Source organism: Lactuca saligna, chromosome 4, assembly GCF_052625555.1.
Source record: "Lactuca saligna cultivar CGN05327 chromosome 4, ASM5262555v1, whole genome shotgun sequence".
Taxonomy (NCBI): Eukaryota; Viridiplantae; Streptophyta; class Magnoliopsida; order Asterales; family Asteraceae; genus Lactuca; species Lactuca saligna.
The window spans coordinates 66,599,548-66,623,568 of NC_136420.1; the positions used below are offsets into that span (position 1 = coordinate 66,599,548).

The 24,021-nt window shown below is 36.0% G+C and overlaps 1 protein-coding gene across 1 annotated transcript; it reads right to left on the minus strand.

The window, feature by feature from the left end:
* Nucleotides 1-201: 201 nt before the first annotated feature.
* LOC145038586 (uncharacterized) lies at nt 202-2,454 on the minus strand. Its single transcript, XM_078986897.1, has 9 exons — nt 2,231-2,454; nt 1,645-1,727; nt 1,522-1,556; nt 1,347-1,411; nt 1,200-1,273; nt 1,055-1,118; nt 937-966; nt 767-820; nt 202-629 (listed from the first exon to the last, which is right to left on the minus strand). Exons 1-9 carry the CDS (start codon nt 2,234-2,236, stop codon nt 480-482), a joined length of 561 nt encoding a protein of 186 aa, XP_078843023.1. The 5' UTR covers nt 2,237-2,454; the 3' UTR covers nt 202-479.
* Between the last annotated feature and the right edge of the window lie 21,567 nt (nt 2,455-24,021).

Consider the following 24,021-nt stretch of genomic DNA (forward strand, 5'->3'; position numbering starts at 1 on the left):
TAAATAATAATTTTATATAAACAATTTAAATTAATAATAATTAGATAGTATCTTCAAAATTAATCTTTATGCAACAATTTACTAGTTGTTTCGTAATATCTAATTATTTTGATCCTAAAAATTGAAAAAATAATATTTATCAAATAAATACAAAACTTATTAGTGTTGCCCCACCATAAAACCACAACATGGAATGTTAGATGGTGTTTCACCGTAGACGATAACTTTACTTATTTAAAAAAATAATAATAACAAAAATAAAAAAACAATCTTATATATGATTTAACATTCACGCAAAATGTCATCCACAATCAAGAAAAAAAAAAAACCACGTCTCAAAATTTCTTAGTGATTCAACCTTTGCCTTGGACAAGGTTCAAATAAATTAATCATCGAAAAAAAGAAGCCGCAAAATGACTTTTTTTTTTTTTTTTTTACCACATCTCGATGTTTAAAACTTTAATTCCACATTTTTGTAATCAATAATCATTATTTTCATCACCACCATCGTAATCATAATTATAACTATAATCATAATCATAACTGCAAGACTCCTGTTCATTATCATAACTCTTCCATTCATTTCCATCACTTTTGCTACATTCATCTTCTTCCTTCACCGGAATTGGCTGCAAAAAAAGTGAATAATATATATATAAATAAAAGAGCTTGTGATTACAACAATGCTATAATAAACAAGTAAACGAAATTATGTTACACTACTTTTAATTACGAAGAAATTTTTTTACAATATCAACTTGATTACCTTTTCCCCTACGAGTGTATTTATTACATCATAATTCATTTTTGAACTCGATCTCTGCAATACATACAAAAGAAATAGTAATGTCAGAAAATCTTTTTAGTTTGTAGATTAATTTAAAAAGAGTATCACATGGTAAAAAAAAAAAAAAAAAATTGTGACAAGTGACAAACCTTCTTTTTAAGCTTCGGTCTTTTGTCTTTCTGGTTAGCAAAGTATACAAATTATTTTTAGAAAAATAATTAAATAAATTCAAATAGTAAGTGAAGAGGCTATTTTTAGAAATCTTACACCTAATGTAGCATTCTTGACATTTTTATCTTCCAACAATACTTTCCCACAATCAACACAATGTCTAATAAATAGTTTCAAATTAAAAAGTGAAAAAAAAAAAAAAAAAAAAAAAAAGGATAAATTATTATGGTGAATTACTTACATGATTCCACTGATATGATCATGAGCTATATGATTTTTCCTTATACAATGAGGACACCAAATTGTCTCTCTTCCCTGAAATTATCAGAATTTATAATGTTTCTATTTTAGTAAAATTTTATGCCTAAAATGCCCTCAAAGTATGAACCTTATAATGTCGTGTGGCGTGTGAAATCCTATTATTGTATATCGATTCATTAGTTGTTAAATTCCCTGTAGCATAAAACAAGTGAGACAAATTACAAAAAAATTGAAAGTAACCGAAAAGATATAATTATAAAAAGAATTTCTTAAAAAAGGATACATGATATATGACGATGTACCTTCAAATAAAATTTTCCCACAATCAAGACACGATCTGAAATGTAAAATCATGGGATTCATTCAGTTGAATCACAAGGGTAAAATGGTCAAAAAGGTCAATGAATGTTGGTAAAACTACTCACGTATTGTTGGTGGGATAATCATGAGATGTGTTACAAATCCTTCCACAATGAGAACACCATTCCATATTTCTTCCACCTTTTATCTACCACAAAAAGAAAGGATGTGTATATATAATCAATCAGATATACGCATAATTGATTGAATTTATAGTATATATTTAGAGCGCATGCTATCATTAATCAAAAAGATTACAAGATTACGAGTTTCTAACAGTAACAGGGTGATCTTGATTTAAAAGATTTGGAAAATCATAAAAAATAGATTCTTGGAGCATTGCTTAATCGGTTTGTATTCTGTTGGGACTTTCATCGAACACATCAAACCCATTACAATTTCAGCAACTTGGATAAAGAAGTTGAAGCAATATATATACATTATTCAAGAATCTTATTATAAGATAATTGAATCAAACAAAGGAATTAATTTCCTTCTCAATTGAAAGACTTCCCGGAGTTTGATGTTCGCCGGAAGATTAAAGATGGTGGGAGGGAATTGACAAGTGATGAAGTGAGAAGGAAAGGACTTGGTTTCTTTGTTAAAGGACGTGTTGATGTTAATGAGTAGGTGAAATCAAAGAAAACTTACCGGCATTGACGATGTAAAACAGTGGCGGCGGCCGGTGGTAGAATAGACTTAGAGAAGGTGGTGCTACTGACGGTTTCTTGTGAGAGTGGCGATTTGTGGCGATTTGCCCGCAATTTTGTGTTGATGGTGACATCACCAATTGGGCTATGAATATGGGCCACACATTGAGAATGGAATCCCATGAATGAATTAGAAAAAATAATCTCGAAAGTCAGCCACCAACAGGTTTAGAACTTCAATTTTTGTTTTTGAAAAAGGAATATGGATCGATATAATATGTTTATCCCAATAAATGTGAAATATTTGGTAAGTACTCTAAATCTCGTTTTACTTTCTTGTATCATTACTTAAAACTAAAAGTTATCGTATTCTGTTTATTTTCTCATTATTATTAAGCATTCTATTAATTATTAAACAATATGTAACATAAAATTTACATAAATTCAAGTAGGTAGATGATTAGTCAAACTTGATGATGTTGTATTCTTGTAAAAACATAATTATAGTTAGAAAATAGGATCATAATATAAAAATAAATAAATAAAAACAAACAAACAAAAATAATTTCAGATATTGTGTGTGACTTTCGAAAATATGTTATTTCAATTATATTGCATGAGTTTACATGAAATTAGTTTTGAGACGATCCAAGAAAATACAATTTGGATTTCAAACGAAATCTTAGATTAGGAACACAAAATACATTATTGTTTGTTATATGTTCTTCAAGAGCAAAATTACAGAAAATATTAAGAGAAGAAGAAGAATGCATCCAAGACCGAATTAATACATTTATAAGACAATGAAACTAAAGTTCAGTTATTTGGTGGGAAAAATCATGTATGTTGGGAACAAATATGGAATCTATGTAAGTTGAAGGTGGGAAATGGTTATATTGCTTGTTTTGGATGGACACTTGGTTAGTTGAAGACTCGTTGCACGTTTGATTTCCCCGTCTTTACACTCTTGAATTGAATAAAGCGGTGGTGTAGAAGGTCTAGAAATGGCTAGCTTGGTGACTCTCTTATCCACAATGTCTTTAGGGACAATGAAAGATAAATGGGTTTGTTCGTTGTCTAACTCGGAGGAGCTCATTTTGGTTTTCGAACATGCATTGATGAGCACATGTTGGTTTTTGCTTCTAGATCTACAAGGTGGGAGAGACTTGTTCTCATAAAGGTGAATTTTTGGTTTGGAGACTAGATTTAGATATACTTCCTACGATATGTGTAACACTCGTTTTGTAAAAACCTTATGCCACTGTGTGGTATGTTATGGACCGCGGCATGGTAACGCCACTTAAATGAGGAGCATTTCAGATTGGTGACGGCGTTGTGGTAAGGCAGTCACCACAACGCGGTGAGTGTTGCAGCCCAAGCCCATGAAGATTCGGGTTTCTTCTGTATTTAAAGGCATAAACTCAAAGGTTAGGTCATTTTCTTCAGCAACCATCATCTTAACTCGAAACTCTTGCCTTCATGCTTGATGGTAGATGTAACGTTCCAAAAATTCATAGAAAATTTTTTATTTTAAAAACATAAATTCATAAAAACATTAATTCAAAAACCAACAAATATTAATTTAAAATTAACATCAGAGCATAAGTCACAAATAGCCAATGTAGAAAACTCTACGGGGATGTTGTGCAATCACGCCAAACCCTTTCTATTAAAACTGGGAGTACGTGAAACTAGAAACGTAAAACCGTAAGCACGAAGCTTAGTGGGTTCCCTTAAATATCACATACCATACATACCATAGAGATTGTTATGTGTCATCCATAGTCTTACAATTGTCATTATGCCATGATCCAAATCATGGTCTTTCTTTGCCTAGTCGGGGTCCAAAAATCAGGTCTTATAGACAAGTACCAAGAGCCACCTCTTGATCTTCCATGCAAGTATCACAAATACAGTTGACATTATACATATAACTGCCAAGGTCTAGACCCTGCTCTTGCATATAAATTGTCAGGAGCCATATCCAGATCTTTCATGCAATTGACAAGTGTCACCGCCTGGTATTTCTATATAACATAATCCTGTGGGCCGACATTGGTGCCTTCGACCCCCAATTACAGTGATGAGACTCCCCTCAAAATGAAGATAACCAAAAGTCACACACACATTGCTGGTACGAAAGATCCTCACACTAAACATATCAAAACCAACCCTAATAAATGATTAGACTAATAGCCCACCATCAAAGTCCATTTCTTATTCTCTTCCACTGGAGGTAAAAGATCATTTTACCCTTCCAAGGCTAACTCGCCCAACTTGTCCCAACTCCCAAAATGATATATTTATAATCTTGGGAGAACATCATGCGTACACCATAACTACGCCCCACATACCACGAATCCATAGAAAAGAAAACGGAAATATCTCGTTACGCGTTGTATACGGCTGGGCTACACCCTATGTAATCCGGTTGATGTCAAATCGACCTTTTAAGTTCTTAATACCTTAAGACCTCATGTTTAAATCTTAGATATGACTTTAAGAAACGTCTAAATTCATAAAGTTCCTGACTTTATGAATTTGTATGGCTAGGGAGAGCCCTAAACCAAACCCTAGTTTCATAACTTCACAAAATGACCAACAATTCATGCATGGCTGAAATGTAACCATCAAAATCCGATTTTTATGATACAAGAATCTCAAAAACATCAAGAAATGCTAAACCTAGGCTCTGGAGTATCTTCTACTTACAAGAACCAAGTCATGGGACCAAAAGCATGAAACTTTCTAAGCTAACAAAGATTTAAGCAAGAGAATAAAAAGGTTCAAATTGTATACCTCTTGAAGCTTGTAAAGGTGATGAAGGTTTTGGATCTTCAAGCTTCAAGCTCACCAAGTATTCTCCAATGGATTCCTTCTTCACAAGAACACACAAAAGCAACACTAAGGCCTTAACTTCTCACAAATGAGGCTAGGATTTCGAGCTGACGAAATGAGGGAATGGAGGCTGAAGGTAAGGGAGGTCTCAAGGACTTAAGGTCCTTTAAATATGGTCCAAACCCTAAAAATTAGGGTTTAAGATATACGTGAGTACGCCCAACGTACTCGAAGGGGTCCCCACCATTTTTTAATGATGTACACCCTACATACATATCATGTACGCCCCGCGTACAACTAACTTCCAAGTCTAACTTAATTTTAAATAGTCATAACTTCTTTGTTCCAACTCCTTTTTCAGTGTTCTTTATATGCACATAAAGGTATTAAAGATCCTCATAATCATATCTAGTTAATTTCACTTACCACCGACCGAACTAAAACATAAAGACTTGCAAGAAGCATGATCTAACTTTTCCCTTTCTACCCTTTGGTCCAGCACACAAATCAAAGGGGTTGGGCCTCACCACCAACAATATTAATCTTCACTATGGCCTAAACTTCCTTTCCTCAAAAACCAAAACCCTTTTCGTGATCGAACTTAGGATCACGACCTCAAATTAAGGAATGAACCGAACCAGGATGTTACAACTCTCCCCCAATTAAATGAGCTTTCATCCTCGAAATCATTCATTGCTACTTCTTCTACCATACTAGCTGATCTAGATAGAACTTCCTTGCATCCAACTAGGGTTGCGATGTTGCATCATACCAAAGACTATCCTCCAATATTGTAATCAAAACCCCAGCCTTAGCAGAAATCATATACCCTGATGAAGAAATGAATCCTTGGCTCACTAACCTTAACTAATGAAGAATAACCATCACTACTCTGTCTGAAATCCGGAAATCCAATACCTTGTCTGACTTCCAAAAAAGCAGCCATTCCATCACAATTATAATGATCTCATTCACCCGAACTGAACAAACCTCTCTGACCCTTATTTATCCTACTGATACCGGAGAAACAAAACCTTTGAACAATCACCAATGTTGATAACCTTGTACCCAAAAACAAAGGTGACTCACAACACGAGTCTCAAACATTGGTGCCATACAAACCATTACATGGATGTAAGATAGTCCATTTCATTTCAGGTGTATGCTATCGGCCCAGCCATAGTCTTACATTACGATCCGCCCCAAATCGGCCTACAACCTACCTCAATCCCATGAATGTTGTTGCCCTACCACTCGTAACAAACCCTGTGATGGTCTAACTTAACCTAATGAAGGCTACTAGCCAATTGTATGTAACGCCCCATTTTTTTTGTTTTATATTTTAAAATCGTTAATTATAGGAGAAATAAATTTATAATGTTAAGGGCTATTATTTTCGGGTTGAAAGTAATAATATGATTTTTAGGATTCATATAAGTTGTACATGGTATATATGAGGGGTTAGAAAGATATAACATTAATAAAAAAATGTTAAGTTTGCTAAGGAGTTAAAAAGGAGGACCTAAGTGTAAATTTTTTGAAGCATGGGGATCAAAGTAAGAGATGGAGGAACATAAACTAATATAAAACTTAACCCTACCCACTCACTAGTTTGATCATTTAAGGGAGTGTTTGGATTAGCTTTTTAGCTTATTGCTTATAACTTATTTGTGGTGGGAATAAGCAATAAGCAATAAGCATGGGGAGGGATGCTTATTAAAATTAGCTTATTTAGCTTAATAAGCTGGATTTTATCCAAACACTCAAATTAGCTTATTGTGGGAATAAACAATAAGCACCTGTTTTTCCTATCCAAATACCCCTTAAAAGGAAACGGCTCCAAGTTGAAGAATTTTCGGAATTCCCGTTTTTGAAGACCTTGAATCAGTGTTTGGATGATATCCGGAGAATTAACCGTTGGATTATTGTGAAATTTGGAGTGAATCCTCCCAAGACATATATAAAAGTTTTCACTGTTGTAATTTGGGTTTCAGTGTCTGAATCTTGAGTTAAAGATTGTCGATCATGGAAGAAGTTTTAGGGTTGTTGTCAAAATCGTTTTCGGTGCAAGGCTTGTATGGGGCTTTCAATCTAAAAAACATAGATATGATTTCTTCCTCATTGATTCGAAAAGTACTTTAGGACCTAGGACTGATTTTTTACAGACTTGGAAGGTTTTAATTGAATTTGGGACCTAATGGGTTAAGTGGATTGAACCATAACCCTAGTTTTATCTTTCTGAAAAATCCACTATTTCTGTACCATTTTTGTAAATATCATAACTAATTATGGAGACATCATTTTTGTACAAAACCAGTGCCTAAACTTTCATTTTGGAGTAGACTACATTTCATTAGTTTTGACCGAAATCCATAAATGCATGTAGCTTGGGTAAAAACGATTATTTACCCAAACTGGTCTGGAATGATCTGTTATGTGAAGCAGTTTTGTAAAATTTGTCATAAATCGTATAAAAATCATATGAAGGTGTGCAAGTGCCACTTTTAAATTTAAGGACATGATTTATCTTCATCTGATACTGTTTTGAAAAACATAAAGATTAAGGTGGGCAAAACAGGTCCTGAACATACCCTAATTTTTATGTAGAAATTTGGAAAATTTACCCATTAGTTATATTCATAATTAAGGCAAATTAATAACTAAAACCATCTCAATTTATTATTATTAGGAATTGTGAAGGGAAATCAATTGTGAGTGAGTTTCGGGTTGCTTTGGAGGTTGCTTTTCGTTTGGAGGTGAGTTCCTCACTACACCGTGTTGTGTTATATCTTCTTTACATTAGCTCGTGTGTGCTATGTATTATATTATCTATGTGAGTATTACTAGGTGGGGTAAAGTCTAGTGGTTTGCCTCACGTATTGAGGATTATGCATGGTAGGACTCGGCGCATCCGAGTGGGGATCGGGCGTAGCCAATGTGTCCCAAAGGCTCAATGAACTGAGCAATGGGGTCGGGCATGGCCAATATGTCCCAATGGGTTCGGGTAAGGGGATCAGGCTTAGCCAATGTGTCCCAAGGGCTTGATGTATTGAGCAAGGGGGATCAGGCCTAGCCAATGTGTCCCAGTATGCGTATGTCTGTTACTGATTCGTTCTTTGACATGCATGTGTGGTTATGTGTTTGATATCGTTTGTATCCGTGTATAAGGGTAAGGATTATATGATATGATACTGTGTATGTGTGGAATTCACTATTACCCCTTTTGGAATTAATATTGAATTTGTTGTGTTTTCATAAAATTTAAAATTATAACTTATAATGTTTGGAAACATAATTGATCTTGGGGTTTGGTATTTCACTTGTTTTGAATAAAATATATCAAATGGATGATTTATGAAAAAAAAGTTCAATTTTATTGGAAATTTTGGGATGTTACAAGTTGGTATCAGAGCACAGCTTGAGAGAATCAAGCTCACTTTAGTTAGTTCTGAACTCAAGTTTGCAGCTCGGGAGTTATTTTTATAAAATAACATTTTATTGAAACTAAATGAAGCAGTTTGGAAAAGGTGAACGCAAGCACAGTGTGTACAGTCAGGCCGTACCAAAGGAAAAAAGGGAAAGTGCTCAAATCTTGTTTATTGTTCTCACTTGATAGACTTAGAATGATTGGTTTACCCTAGTGCATAACTCTTGTTTGAGTCTAACCGTTCTGGTGCGAAATATTTTATTCAAATGCCTATCTAGTTTTACATTGTATATGATTGTGCATTCACGAGACAATGCGTTGGGATTGGTAAATACTCCATAAGATGTAGAGTAGAAGGGTGAGAGTGATTCCTATGGGTTTAGGAAAATTGTAGCAGATGCTAGTATTGAGTGGATGTGATAGAAATGTATGTTAGACAAACTGCTTAAATGTTTGTTAGAAATGTCTGTTAGACAAAAAGGGGTTGCGGCACAACTTATTGCTCGTTTACCCGCTACGTCTATGTAAATATTACATATAATTATATGACATTAGTTAATAAGCATTAGTGGTTTTTAATATTAATTAGCTATCATACGAATACGTTAAGTTGTATGCCTCTAGAATTAAGTGGCCTTAGATTGTAGGTTCAGCTCGATTTCGTAGCTTTTATTTGATTTCAACCGTTGTAGTGTGAGATCTTCAGTCAAAAGAACACTTAATTCTAGTTGCATGTAATAGTATTCGCGAGATAGTTAATTAACATTAATAGGAGTTTCTTTTCGATAGAATAGCAGGGTGGGGTGGGAGTCCTAGTAAGCTAAGAAGAGTGTTAGCATGTGCTGGTGTAAAGAACATTGTTAGAATTATCGGTGAGAAGTGACTTGGTTACTTCAGGATGGACCTTGGAGCAGGCATGAATCAGTGTGTATGATAGTAGTAGGGCCCCTGCTATCAGAAACACAGGATTCACACCCGAGTCAAGAGAAGTCACGGGGGAATCTAAGGAGCTTGAGTGTAGTAATGTTTACATGTTTATATGTTTATAATTAAACTATATCAATCTTAAGGTTTCTCCATTCGATTGCGAAATGGTGTGTACGAGAAGGGTGCTTTGGAATCTATTACTGGATTGTATGTCGATGAGATACTAAAGACGATTACGATGGTGATAACATATGCTATGGGGAAGAGTGATTGGGGATACTAGTGAGCGAGTAGATAGGGAATAGTGTGAAAGTAACACTTGAATATGTTGTGATGAATCTTTTTTATATTCAACACAATGTCTATTATGCAATGTCTATTACGCAACATCAGGTAGATAACTCCGAGATTGAGTCAGACAACGCAGTCTTACGTTAATGGATTGTTGTTACAGTATCGTAAGACATTATTAGAAGAGTCGTTTGGTATCATTAGACACATCACTGATAGATTGGTTGTCCGCTTCAAGGAGTGGGTTGCAGTCGTTTAGACTCCTGATGAGATAGTGGAGGTGTCTCATGAGAGAGAGCTTAGTTAGGAGATACAACTGGGAAGGAATAAGCGGGCACAAGTCCTGAATTTGTTAACAACTATCAAGAAGGTTTGACATTGGTGTGCCAATAATTGGAGGTCAGAAGAACCACAACATTTTGGTAAGGGTGGAAGGACCCAAGTGTTCATGCCCAGCAAGTCTAAATATGGCAGGTACATATAGGGAGGACATGCTTTTCATGATTACATATTGGAGATGAAGATATGTCACCATGGTCATCATTATGATCACATTCATCGAGATGTTGTTTAGTATGTTTTCTTTTTCTTAGTGTGGTTATTATGTCCTAATAACATACGTACGGTATGAATAGCCAACCTTGTAACATTTATAGCCTTACCGATTTGGGAAGTTATACGAGTAGGGTGCATAGTATTAGAATTAGTTTCGACTATATATTTGATTTTGTATTGTGTGTGATTTCTTAAACCAATTCCGACTTAGGAACGAACTTCTCCTAGGATTATTTACATTTAGCAGGAATATGATGTTGTAATGAGAGTTGTGGACCACCTTCAAAAGTTAAAGGTAACCGATCGACTTGGCTAGGGATGAGGGAACTATGTATTTCAATGGAGATAGATTTCAAGGACATGGTTTATGTGTAGTTTGTTGTCATCATAAACAAGTATGAGTTTAAACCCAAGCAGGGGAGGACAATAGTACAAGGTGATGATGTAGGCGGGGCATATCACTACGTCTAGTTTCAAGAACTCATGGTAGATATCTACAACAATGTAGAAGAGAAGATAGATGATGAGTTTCGGTTGTATGGGAGTTTGCAGGAGTTTCCTTGAGAAGATCTGAGATTTTTTTTCATGAATAAATATTTCTACGTATTTCCATATTATGAATTACCACATAGAGTCTGAACCATATGGTTCATTCAACATAATTAGGGGCTCGATCAGTCAAGGGCAATATCAAATGTTCATTGGATTCCAAGCGAGGGAGAGTTACCCATCCAAGGAACAGTCTAGGGAGAGCACATATCTCAGTATAGAAGGAAAGACTTAAGACAACTGTTGAAGATTTTTTGAAAACTCTAGTGTTTTTGGGCAACGCGTTTAGGGAAGAGAAAGAGTAGACAAATCTTAGATATGTATGATTCGATTCGAGAATGGTGTATCATTTATGCCAGCTATGTATTCAAGAATGTTGCGGATTCGTTCATCTTTAGCTGGTGCAGCTTGTTTGAGTAAGTGTTCGTCAAGTGTTTAGAGTCATAAACATCAATTCATGTATTATGCATTTGGATAGGCTCTAGTTTAGGATTGTGGTGAGAATTCCTTTGCATGTTTTTGTTTGATGAAGACTTGGAGATTCGTGGCATGGTGTAAAGACCAGATAGATCTAGGTTGTTAGGGTTTGATATTTCATTTCGTTCTTGGCTTCTACTATTATGGAATGTGAGATGATGGTTGGTTTCCTTCAGTTTTTTGGGATCATGGTTTTATATCTTTAAGCTTATTAAGATGTTGGTCGTAAGCTAGGCAGGCTCATTTTGGATGATAGCAAGACCAAAAAAAATTATTACAGTTGGTAGGTATTGTATGCGTGTTTAGACTAGTTAGCCTGATTGTTCAGTAATTGAATGATGAGGATACCCGGGTGTATGGTTCATGCAAGATACAAGACCTTGGGTGTGATGTGGAACAATATAGGAGTGTAAATTAGGCGTATCGTTGGAAGATTGCTAGCTAGTGTATAGGGTATGCCTCGTTCATGTAGTGGGTGGTGTTGATTTTTAAGGAAGATAGCTCAAGTGTTAGGAGTTTTATGGATGAGTTTCATAACCATTGTACCCGTTGAAATATTGACGAAGTGTTGATCCAGATATTGCATCTTTTCGGAGTGGTGAAATTCCTTGTTAATGGATTGGTTGATTTGTGCATGAAGGTGTACGAAGTGACATTCGTAGGAGAGAATGCCAACTATGAGAGAGTTTCAAGCGAGAATCTAACTAATGATTAGGATATTCAAGGTTATTTGAAATTTTATGCTTAGGTATATGTTCCTACATAGGAGGTATCAAGAATAAATCTATATTAGGGAAGTCACGGCTAGGTATGAGGTGTCAATTTCTATTATCTCTGTTAGGGACATTCGGTTTATGTCTCGGTTCTAGGAGAAGTTATAGGAGGTGTTGGGTACTTAGTTTGCGGCTTAGTATAACTTTCCATCCTCATACAAATGGGTAGAGTGAAAGGACGATCCACACACTCGAATATATGCTTCGAGGTTGTGTCATCGTTTTTGGAGGTATTTAGGATTTATATCTCCCATTGGCAGAGTTTTACAATAATAACAACTTTCATTCTGGTATTGGCATGCAACCATTTGATCCATTGTATGGCAAGAAGTGTAGGATGCCTATTTATTGCGGTGAGGTTGGACATCACATCTTAGGAAGCATATAGATAGTGCTTAAACGAATGAATTGATCTAGATGGTACAAGAGAGATTGGTTACGACACAGAGTCACCATAAGAGATACATTGACAATAGAGGAATGATTTAGAGTTCTAAGATGGAGTTACGTGTTACTAAAGGGTTCAACATGGAAATTGGTGACTCGTTTATGCAATAGGGGAAATTTGGAGCCCCAACATATAGGACCTTACAAGATTTTGCTTAGGTTGGTAAGGTGGCTTATTGGTTAGAGCTGGAAGATGAGTTGGGATTGATGCACAAAACTTTCTATATATTTTAGCTTTAGAAGTGTTTAGTGGATGAGACATCGGTGATTTTTCTAGAAGATATTTAGATCAATGAGTGGGCTCAACTACATTGAAAAGTCGATTGTCATTATTGAGAAAAAGACAAATACCTTGCATAACAAGGTGATCGGGATAATGAAAGTTCAATTGAAAAAAAAAACAGAAAGGTTCTTAATGGGCTAGGAGACAGACACGGAGATGTGGGAGCATCACTCATAGTGGTTCACTGATAGGGACTTCGAGGACGAAGTCTAATTCAAGCAGGGGAGAGTTGTAATGCCCCATTTTTTCTATTTTATATTTTAAAATCGTTAATTATCAGAGAAATAGATTTATAATGTTAAGGGTTATTATTTTCGGGTTGAAAGTAATAATATGATTTTAAGGATTCATATTAGTTGTACAAGGTATATATGAGGGGTTAGAAAGACATAACATGAATAAAAAAAATATTAAGTTTGCTAAGGAGTTAAAAAGAAGGACCTCAATGTAAATGTTTTGAAGCATGGGGATCAAAGTAAGCCAAGCAGGAACATAAAATAATATACAACTTAACCCTATCCTCTCACTAGTTCGATCATGCAAAAGGAAACTGCTCCATGATGAAGAATTTTTGGAATTCCCGTTTTTGAAGACCTTGCATCAGTGTTTTGACGATCCCTGGAAAATTAACTGTTGGATCATCTTGAAATATCGAGTGCCTCTTACCAAGACGTATAAAAAAGTTTTGACCGTTGGCATTTGGGTTTACATCTCTGGAGATCGAGTTACAGCTCGTCAATCATGGAAGAAGTTTTAGGGTTGTTGTCGAAATCGTTTACGGTGCAAGGCTTGTATGGGGCTTTCAATCTAAAAAACATAGATACGATTTCTTCCTCATTGATTTGAAATGTACTTTAGGACCTAGGTCTGATTTGTTCAGACGTGGAAGGTTTTAATTAAATTTTGGACCTAACGGGTTAAGTGGATTGAACCATAACCCTAGTTTTATCTTTCTGAAAAATCCACTATTCTGTACCATTTTTGTAAATATCATAACTAATTATAGAGACATCATTTTTGTACAAAACCAGTGCCTAAACTTTCATTTTGGAGTAGACTACATTTCATTAGTTTTGACCGAAATCCATAAATGCATGTAGCTTGGGTAAAAACGATTATTTACCCAAACTGGTCTGGAATGATCTGTTATGCGATGTAGTTTTGTAAAATTTGTCATAAATCGTATAAAAATCGTATGAAGGTGTGCAAGTACTACTTTTAAATTTAAGGACATGATCTATCTTCATCTGATACTGTTTTGAAAAACACAAAGATTAAGGTGGGCAAACCAGGTCTTGAACATACCCTAATTTTTATGTAGAAATTTGGAAAATTTATCCATTAGTTATATTCATAATTAAGGCAATTTAATAACTAAAACCATCTCAATTTATTATTATTAGGAATTGTGAAGGGAAATCAGGTGTGAGTGAGTTTCAGGTTGCTTTTCGTTTGGAGGTGAGTTCCTCACTACACCATGTTAAGTTATATCTTCTTTACATTAGCTCGTGTGTGCTATGTATTGTATTATCTATCTGGGTATTACTAGGCGGGGTAGAGTCTAGTGGTTTGCCTCACATATTGAGGATTATGCATGGTAGGACTCGGCGCATCCGAGTGGGGATCGGGCGTAGCCAATGTGTCCCAAAGGCTCGACAAACTGAGCAAGGGGGATCGGGCATGGCCAATGTGTCCCAATGGGTTCGGGTAAGGGGGATCGGGCTTAGCCAATGTGTCCCAAGGGCTCGATGTACTGAGCAAGCGTGATCGGGCCTAGCCAATGTGTTCCAGTAGGAGTATGTCTGCTACTGATTCAGTCTTTGACATGCATGTGTGGTTATGTGTTTGATACCGTTTGTATCCGTGTATAGGATTATATGATATGATACTGTGTATGTATGGAATTCACTAAGCTTTGTGCTTACCCCTTTTCCCATAAAAATACTATTTCAAATATACAGGATGGTCGGGCATGATTATACACACTGGCTTGAGGTGGGTTTTTGGAATTAATATTGAATTTGTTGTATTTTCATAAATTTTAGAATTATAACTTATAATGTTTGGAAACAGAATTGATCTTGGGGTTTGGTATTTCACTTGTTTTGAATAAAATATATCAAATGGATGATTTACGTAAAAAAAAGTTCAATTTTATTGGAAATTTTGGGATGTTACATTGTAGGCCTTCAACATTTCCTTAATAGCTTACAACCTAGTGAATGCTACAGGCTACCCTGCAGTCTCACAACAATTCTATCATAGCCTACCAATCTAGTGAATGCTACGGGCCACCCTTCAGTCTTACAACACTTCTACCACTACTTATCAACCTGGTGAATGCTACGGCTATCTCGTTGTCTTACAACACTTCCATAACAGCCTATCAACCCGGTGAATGCTACAATTACCCTGTTGTCTTACAACACTTCTACAACAGCCTTGAACCCAACCCAAGGTATTGTCATCTATCTACTATGTCATAGCATAATCAATCGTGAGTCAAAACCTTATTCGAATATACCTCAATAAGGTGTTCGGGTCATGCTTCGAACCCCAAAGCTATTATCAAACAAGAATAGGCAGAGAGGCTTTAACCCAACCCTCAACCTGAACGTAAACACATATCCACCATGCACCCCAACTGATGTGTCATGTATTTGGCAAGGTAACCTGAATTCTTATTCCTTGAGCAACCTCAATCCATATCGCAACTAGAATTGGATCTCCACTTGCCTAGGTATGGAACTCCTCCTTTTTCTGTGTCTAGAATCATTCCCATTAATCCAAATGGTTCTCACCCACTTGGATTCAACTGCGCTCTGCCAACCACAAAATTGATAGATCTCCAAACCATCTCGCAACCTTACTACTCAAAGCTGTCGAAAACCTGAGCTTACAAGAGCTAGTATTCAATGACCAGCTAATCCTAACAAACACACACATTCCAAATCAGATGAATATGCCCCAAAATCTCAAAGAATTTAGATATTCCCAAGCACCTTCCACTAACTCCACTTCAAAGTCCTCGAGCGTCTTTAGCGGATGATGAAGAACAAATATCTCAACTGTCAAAATGAGTGGATAACTAATCTAACTACCAACTTATAATGGAGCAACTCCCATGTGAACATGAAACCAATCACCCTGAAGGTATGAAATTGAAAACACTGATCTTACACCCACGATCATACCAATCCTTCATTACCTCACAACCACGAAAGATTCTTACAAGTCATGCATTCAAATCCGACATGCCAACCTTGCGGATTCCTTGTTGAAACCATCATAATTGAACCGGATGCTGGTCTTCCTTTGCTTAAGGTTTTTTTTTGTTGTTGGTCGATGTCTCCCACATCGAAGTCCTAAAACCGACTCACCTGAATATCCTCTAAGCATGGCTCTTGGTATGCAAAATGGCATATGAAGATTCTCAAAAATATAAAGTGTAGACCATCATGAAGGAAAATTTGATTTCTAGGTAGATATTTAGATATACCAAACCTAGAGTCACACATACAATCATACAATCATAAACACAAATAATAATAAGAGCATGAAGGAAGTGAATATAGAACATACCTGTGACGAAAACTGATGCAACTCAGATCTCTTCGGCCTGTTACTGTAATCCTCAACTCCTCACCACTAGAACCTCCACTATGCTCTCACAAACATTAGTAATCCTCATAGTGGCTGGAGCAGGTGACCTCATTGATCTCTAATGACATGACCAATCCTACAACACTTGTAGCAGCCCAAAGCCCTAGATTGACACACCACGTCGTGTTGCTTCCGTATGTACTGTACCGACCTCGACCCTACTGGCCCCTAACTCACTGATCAGAAATCTTAGGTCTCTTCACAAGAACCCCAACTGTTTGAACTTGCTCTACCTTCCTCCTCCCAAGGTGCTCCAAATCAATCTCCAACTCTTGCTCTCTAGCTATCATGTCCTCCAAAGTCCAACAAGATGAAAAGCTGACAAACTCCCTGATATCATCTCACAGCATATCATGGTACCTTGTCTTCTTCATCTCTTCATTTGCATCATACTACGGAATCAATAAGGTGTTGGAAAGAGTGTCCAAGTTCATTAACCATTGGTAATATTTCTAGTAATTACATGGTCTTTTTGGGTTGCCTTCATGACTCAAATTGAGTAGAATAAATAAAAAGAGAAATTGGTTTATTAATTAGTATGGTTAATAATTAATTAAAAACTAATTGGAATTATATTTCGGAATTAATTAACAGATTAATTAATCAATAGTTGGTTGATCAGCAATATTCCAGAACCCTAGGAAGAAGGGTAGTGGACGAAAATTCCCTTAGGATAAAGGGAATTTTGTTCTTAGGGCTATCCATCCCACATAGGCTTTAGGATAGAACCCTGGAAGGCATCCAAGGCTATAAATAGGGCCTTATGGATTCATTCTTCCTTGCTCATTCTTGGCTTGAAGTTTTGCCTCTTCTTCCTCCACCCATAGGGATGATTTCTAACCCTCTTAGGGTTTGTGAATTGACCATTCTCCTAGTTATTTGTATTCTATTTTTTTGGTGTCATTGGGTGTGATACCATTAGAGGGATTTTGGTTTGGGTCCTCTCATCCAAGCAACTTCATGGAGGATCAAGATCTCAAGCATGGAGATCAATGGCTACATAAGAGGTATGTTTTTCTTCTTTGTATTTTTGTTTTCTAGGGGAGTTGTAATTAGCATGAAACCATATATCCATAGGTTGCATGTACACTTAGGTATATCGTAGTTTCGATTTTTCCGCTACCTCGTTTAGAGTGTATTTGATGAGTAGAAAACCCAACAATGATATCAGAGCCATTGGTTCATGATTACATTCACTCTAGATCCATATTTTATGTAAATGCTTGTTTGAAATTGAATGAAAGAAGAAAGATTGAAAAATCTCCATTGATAAAAACTTTAATCGCAGCTCACAACGTGAGAGTTTGCTGATCATGATGTGAGCTTGCTGGATTAGGTTTTCTTTATTATTTTCATTTTTCAAATTTGAAGATTTGTTACACATGGATAAATACCAAATTTAAAATGTTTTAAATCTGGAAAAATATAAATATTATTTAAATATGAATATTAAATCTAAATATTTTTATTTAAATAGTGAATTTAAATATTTAATATTATTTATAATAGAGATTTACATTGTATCATCGCAATTAATTAGAATTAATAACAGACAACTAAATTTAAAGAGTTTTAAATTTAACCCATATATATATATATATATATATATATATATATATATATATATATATATATATATATTAAAAGTGTATATATTATATGTATAAAAAAGTTACAACATGCACCCTCACGTGTTTTAAATATTGATATTATCAGTCTTATTATGACTATGCTCACTTATTTTGATGTAGGGGTTTAAGGAGGTCTCTATGATTCCTAAGTATGTTGGTTTTTAATATGCTTCACGCTTACCACCCTCACCGCCCTATTTCATTTTAAGAGTAGATTTGCCGAAATGGTTTGATAGTGATAATGGTCAATCTAAAAGTATTCTAAATACAAGTTTACAAAAATCTTGTTTTTATTAATAGATTGTGAATCTTAAGTTATCCATGAAAATTTCACATTATCTTTATATTATGTTGATGGAGGTCGTGTGGTTAACAGGCACATCAATCTAGAGTATAGTTGAGAATGATATGGAACTCATGAATCTCAAGCGTAACTTGAGCAGGGGACCATGCAATTTTTCATGGTTAATTCACAATCTATTTAACATTAATCATATGTTATCCATAAAAGTTGCACATTCTCTTTATAACTTGTTGATGGAGCTCATGTGGTTAACCGGCACGTCAAAATTACAGTATAAGTAGAGAATGATGTGGAACTCGTGAATCTCAAGCGTAACTTGAGCTAGGGACCATGCAATTTTGTATGGATGATTCACCATCTGTTCAATGATCCACGGATACCCTGTCATTGAAATTGAGATGAACATAATCTGAGATTAACATGCCATTGATAGTTAATGAATCTCAAAGATCTAGGAATTTCGTGGTGATCAAAAATTGCAAAGAGCTTTGTCTACCTAAATAACTTTATGGTATGTTTACGACATCCATTTACACATCATGGAGCCAAATATGGATCCTAGCCTTCTTAAATAATTTAATTTAGGATGATTATTTTCTAAGGATATGTTAAACAAACTACAATAGAAATTGATATTAAATGATGTCTATAACCGTGTCCACTAAAATCTACTGCTTCAAAACCTCTAAGGATTAGCTATGAGGATGATCAATCTTGTAAAAATTCATAATTTGGGAATAGTTTTCATAAACGAAAGGAAAGATCATGCCTTTGATACAGCGTTTCCTAGGTTAATCCAAACATTGCATTCGAATCTTAGAAAGAGCAATTATCAAGTGTACATTGTAAACTGACATATTAAATTAAAATGGAATTTTCTTGAGTTAGGAGTTGACTAGGGTTAGTCAATTAACTGACATGTACATATAATCAGTTCACTCTGATTCTGAGTAGAACAACTTGGAATGTCCATGAAGGATTTGCGTAGCATTTTGAGGTTTCCTTTCAAAACACTCCCATATATTCACGAAAGGGACTCAAAACGATCTATAGCTAATCAAACAAATTAATAATTTCATTATTCAAAATAAAATCAAAGTGTCAAAATGATCTACCATGTGGTTATATATGCAATCTTATATGTATTGCAGAGATCGATGAGAATTCAAAACGATACGGAAACTATAAAATCGAAAATTATGGTGAATGCGGAGAGAAAAACATAGAAAACTTCTCCTATTACACATTGTGGATATGGTTGAAGAATCTTGATATTATCGTTATAACCAAATCGAATGTCCTGTTTGTAAGCTTCGCAATTTACAAAAAATATGAACTATCTAAATAAGTAGAAACAAGCTATTTAGGGATATATACACTAAAGTCCCAATATTTTTAACGATTTGACAAGAAAGTCATAAACTTAGTTTTTTTGATAGTAAAGTCTTAACTGCTGACTGTTTTTGATACGTTTGCCATTTTTTGTCGGTTAGCTGGTAATTAGGACTTTACTATTAAAAAAAAGTTAAGACTTTCTTGTCAAATCATGAATTATGACTTTATTGTCAAAAAAAATAAAGTTTATGACATTCTTGTCAAATCTTTGAAAATATTGGACTTTAGTGTGTGTGTGTGTGTGTGTGTGTGTGTGTGTGTATATATATATATATATATATATATATATATATATATATATATATATATATATATATATAGCCAGGATATTAAATCCTTAAAGATCGATTAGATTCAACAAGTAAACAAAGAACACAATAGTAATCAAACTGATGTTGAATGATTAAAAAGTCACGCTTTAGATGAACTCGACGAAGAATTTCAACTGTACAGGCGTGCTTGGGTTTACAAGAATATCTCTATCAAAACGTTAATGATTTACGGTGCATGCATGCACTATTAATACTCTAACCCTAATTAATGAGATGGCATGGATAGGCCCAGTACCAAAAACAAATGGACAAAATAAACAAGCCCAAAGCACAACACTTAACACCTTACAATCTCCAACAAGCCCAAAGACACAACACTTAACACCTTATAATCTCCCCCTTTATGTCAATTGAGGCGAAAGATTCCTCACTGTTGTGTCTTCTTGATCGTCTTGAAAAGCTTGGGAATCACAACATGCAAAGTCATGCGAAATAGAATGTACCAACAAATCATGTCATTGAAATGCCTCTTCGCATCATCATCATTCAAGGTACACTTGTTAACAATATCCAAAACATGTTCAAGGAAAGATGTGGAGAACAAGTGTTTATCAGGCAAAGCGAGAAGACACTTTTGGAAAACTATGGGAACATCAGTGCCATGCTGAAACATAATAGTTAAGTGAACTGTATCAACCTTTCCCATGCTCATTTCGCTCATATTGCTCGCTTTCCCGATCAGATTCACTGAAAGCTTTCGCTTCAGAACTTTAGCAATCTCAACATCTAACTTCGGTACTTCGTAAATATATGAAACCAACATTCGCTTTAGATGAGCCAGAATGGGTTTGTATTTTTTTCTTCGATCAAAAGAATATTCAGCAACAAGATCCAATCATGTGGATTAAGGTTAGTAGATCTGCAGGTGTGAACTCATGCAAAGAATTATCAGATCCCCGTGTCGCCTTGAACTTTGCATTCACGAAACTTCCTATAGACCTGTAACCTTGACTGTAGTTAGTTTCTGAAGACTCCAAGTCAGGTACTCAGGTTTGCCATAAGTGAGGTAAAAGTCGATCAAGGCTTTATCCACTTTCGCGTCTGGTGAGGGAACATCTGCAATGAAATCAAAGCAGTGAAAAACGAAAGCCCTTTTCGTTATTGGCATGTAAAATTGATTATCCCTCGTGTTGGTCAGATTGAAAAAAGTCACTAGCTCCAACCATTGAACACTGGGGTACTCAATATCTTCATAAATCAATCTCTCTAATGTCCACGATGGAAAGAGTGTTTTCTTGCATTCCAAAGCGTCATGATCTTCCTTCTCTTGTTGTTCTTTCTCCTGCATTTCTCTCGCAATGCAATCATTTTCATTAACCTCATATTTGCATGACTTTCATTTCAATCGATCCTCCTTATTTTCATCTTCTTCATCATCGACACCCATTGGATCTTTTCCCTTAGAACTCGAAGCTGCATTAACCTTCGGTTCATTTGTCTTTGGTTTCTACCATGCCTTAGCAGCTTTCTCTTCTCCCCCTTATTTTGGACGGATAGGGGCCTCATGAACACCTTCAAGCCAGTTTAGAAGAGCGAAGGCAGGATGAAGCTTATCAACTAAGTGGCAGCGTATGGTGATGGTCAAGACCGGATCATGTGCTTCAATTAGATTGGACAGCAGGGAATTGACGTCACTGATGCAAGACTTCATGATCGCGCGTTTAGACTTGAGTTCATCGATTTCTGACCTCACATGCTTGAGCTTGAGTGTTTGAGTACGGACTTATGTGGTGCAAAGAGCAAGCTCGTCCATAATCTTGTTTTCGACGGCCAAATCATCTTGGAACTTGGTAAGCATTGTAGAAATTAAAGAATGAAAAGTGGTGTTGTCATCAGAGATATTGGAGCGAAGCTTTTCTAGTTTTTCGCGTTCAGTCTTCAGCGAAGTACTAAGTTTCAAAATGGTCTTGTTCGCCTTGACAACATTCGCTTAAGCTGCAGTAGAAAGATCCGACATGAACACCTTCGTTTCTGAGATTAGTTTATCGACTTTTTCGGTCGCTTGCTAGTTTGAAAGTGTGGAATCTTCAACCGCTTTGTTGGAGTTATCAAGGTTCGTTGTATGCTCCTTTACCAAAGTGTCGAGCATACTCTTAACTGTGACTTCAAAATAGGCGAGCCTCGTGGAAGCAGTAGCAGAAGCAAGAAGAGTATACAACTTAGTTTTCAGCTCTTTGAGATGCCTCTGAATGAGAGGATCATCAACATCATTGTCTTCCTAAATGGAAAATGGACTGTAATGGAACGTATCAAAGTCCAGTCTATCGGCACCAAGATGATCTTCAAAAGTATGTTGAGGCTGAAGGGAAACATGAGGTGTGGTAGAGGTATAGACGAAACCTAAAGTCTTTTCCCCCGCATCAGATGCGTTGACATTGACAGGAGGTTCGCCTGTGGTGGTGGTTGTGGTAGTTTCAGTGTAAATAGGAGGAGGATGTGGAGTAGAAGTAGGTTGTTTAGAAGTAACGGGTGGTGGTTGAGATATAATAGGTGGTGATTGAGTAGTGACAGGTGGTGGATATGGTGATATGGTACTGGAATGGAAGTAACAGGGGGTGATGGTGTTGGAGATAGAATGAAGTTTACCTCTATTTCGTTTCTGTGGATATCATCATAAGATTCGTCTCGATGAGCTTCTTTCGATTCGCTTTCTGAGGAGGTTGAGGAAGGGACGCTAATCTTACGAACACGATTCTTCACTCGCTTTTGCTTTGGGGAGGACGGAGCAAGTTTGGACGAATCACCTTTCGTCTTTCACTCTTTGGAAGGCAAAGGCAGGGTAAAAGGACCCTCTTTAGGTTTCTTTGGCTTGCCCCCTTTCTTTAATTTATCATCCTCATCAAGCGTTTGTTGCATCTCTGGAGTGAGGATTCGAGGACCGGAGACTTGACACTTTTTGTACTCCCCAATCAGTTTGATCGCACTTGATACACACATGTACATGGATTCTGGAATCGAACCCACAAAAGTATACTTGGAATTATCAGTCATGATGATCTTCGTGGTATGAAATGTAGCAATTGAAGACTTCAATGCATCCACCATCACTGGAATATTGAGCTTTGTGATAGCACGTTGAACCATAAGAGTACAAAAATAACCCATAGATATTTCGCTGTGGCAAGTTGTGGAGTAGGTGCTTTGTACCAGTTGCGCCCATAACACAGAACCATAATCGAGGCTAATCCCATGGTATAGACCATAGATGATGGTCATAAAAGACTTGCTCGTGCAATCTGATGCAGTGACCCTCTCTGAAATCACATCGATAATTTGCACCCCATCTGGTAAAACATCTGGTAAAACATATTGATAATTTGCACCATAGAGATCGAATCTTGGTTGACAAGAGTATCATCATGAGCAAGCCCTAGAAGAGAGAAAAATTTTACCTTTGTAATTGATGTTTACTTCTCAAACACTTCGAAGGAGATCCTTTCTTCTTCCTTGATACAAGCAGCGGTGGAGTAAGCTTTAGATAATAGCGACATAGGAACACATTCAACCTTGGTTAGGGCTGTGAAAAAACGTGAATACTTCATACATTCAACGATTAGCAACATATAGGTGTCATACTTGAATGGAGCCAAATCAAGAATCAAATTCTGATTCTGCTTGATAGTAAGGAGACAGGATTGAGAAGTTTGTTCTTGAATCGATAACGAATCAGCCATCGTTGCAGGTTGGGGAAGAAGATGAACAGTTGAGTTGGAAAGCTCCGTTTAGGGTTCGAAAGTTCTTTGAGAGTGATAAAAGATGAATCGTCAATTGATTTGAATATATATAGCAAGAAAGAGAAAATAAAGCGATGATTGTGTGATGAGTACTGATTAGACGCCTAAAAAAGCATGATATGATAATTGTAGCGGTTAACAGGTTGTCATCATGACTGTAGAAGGC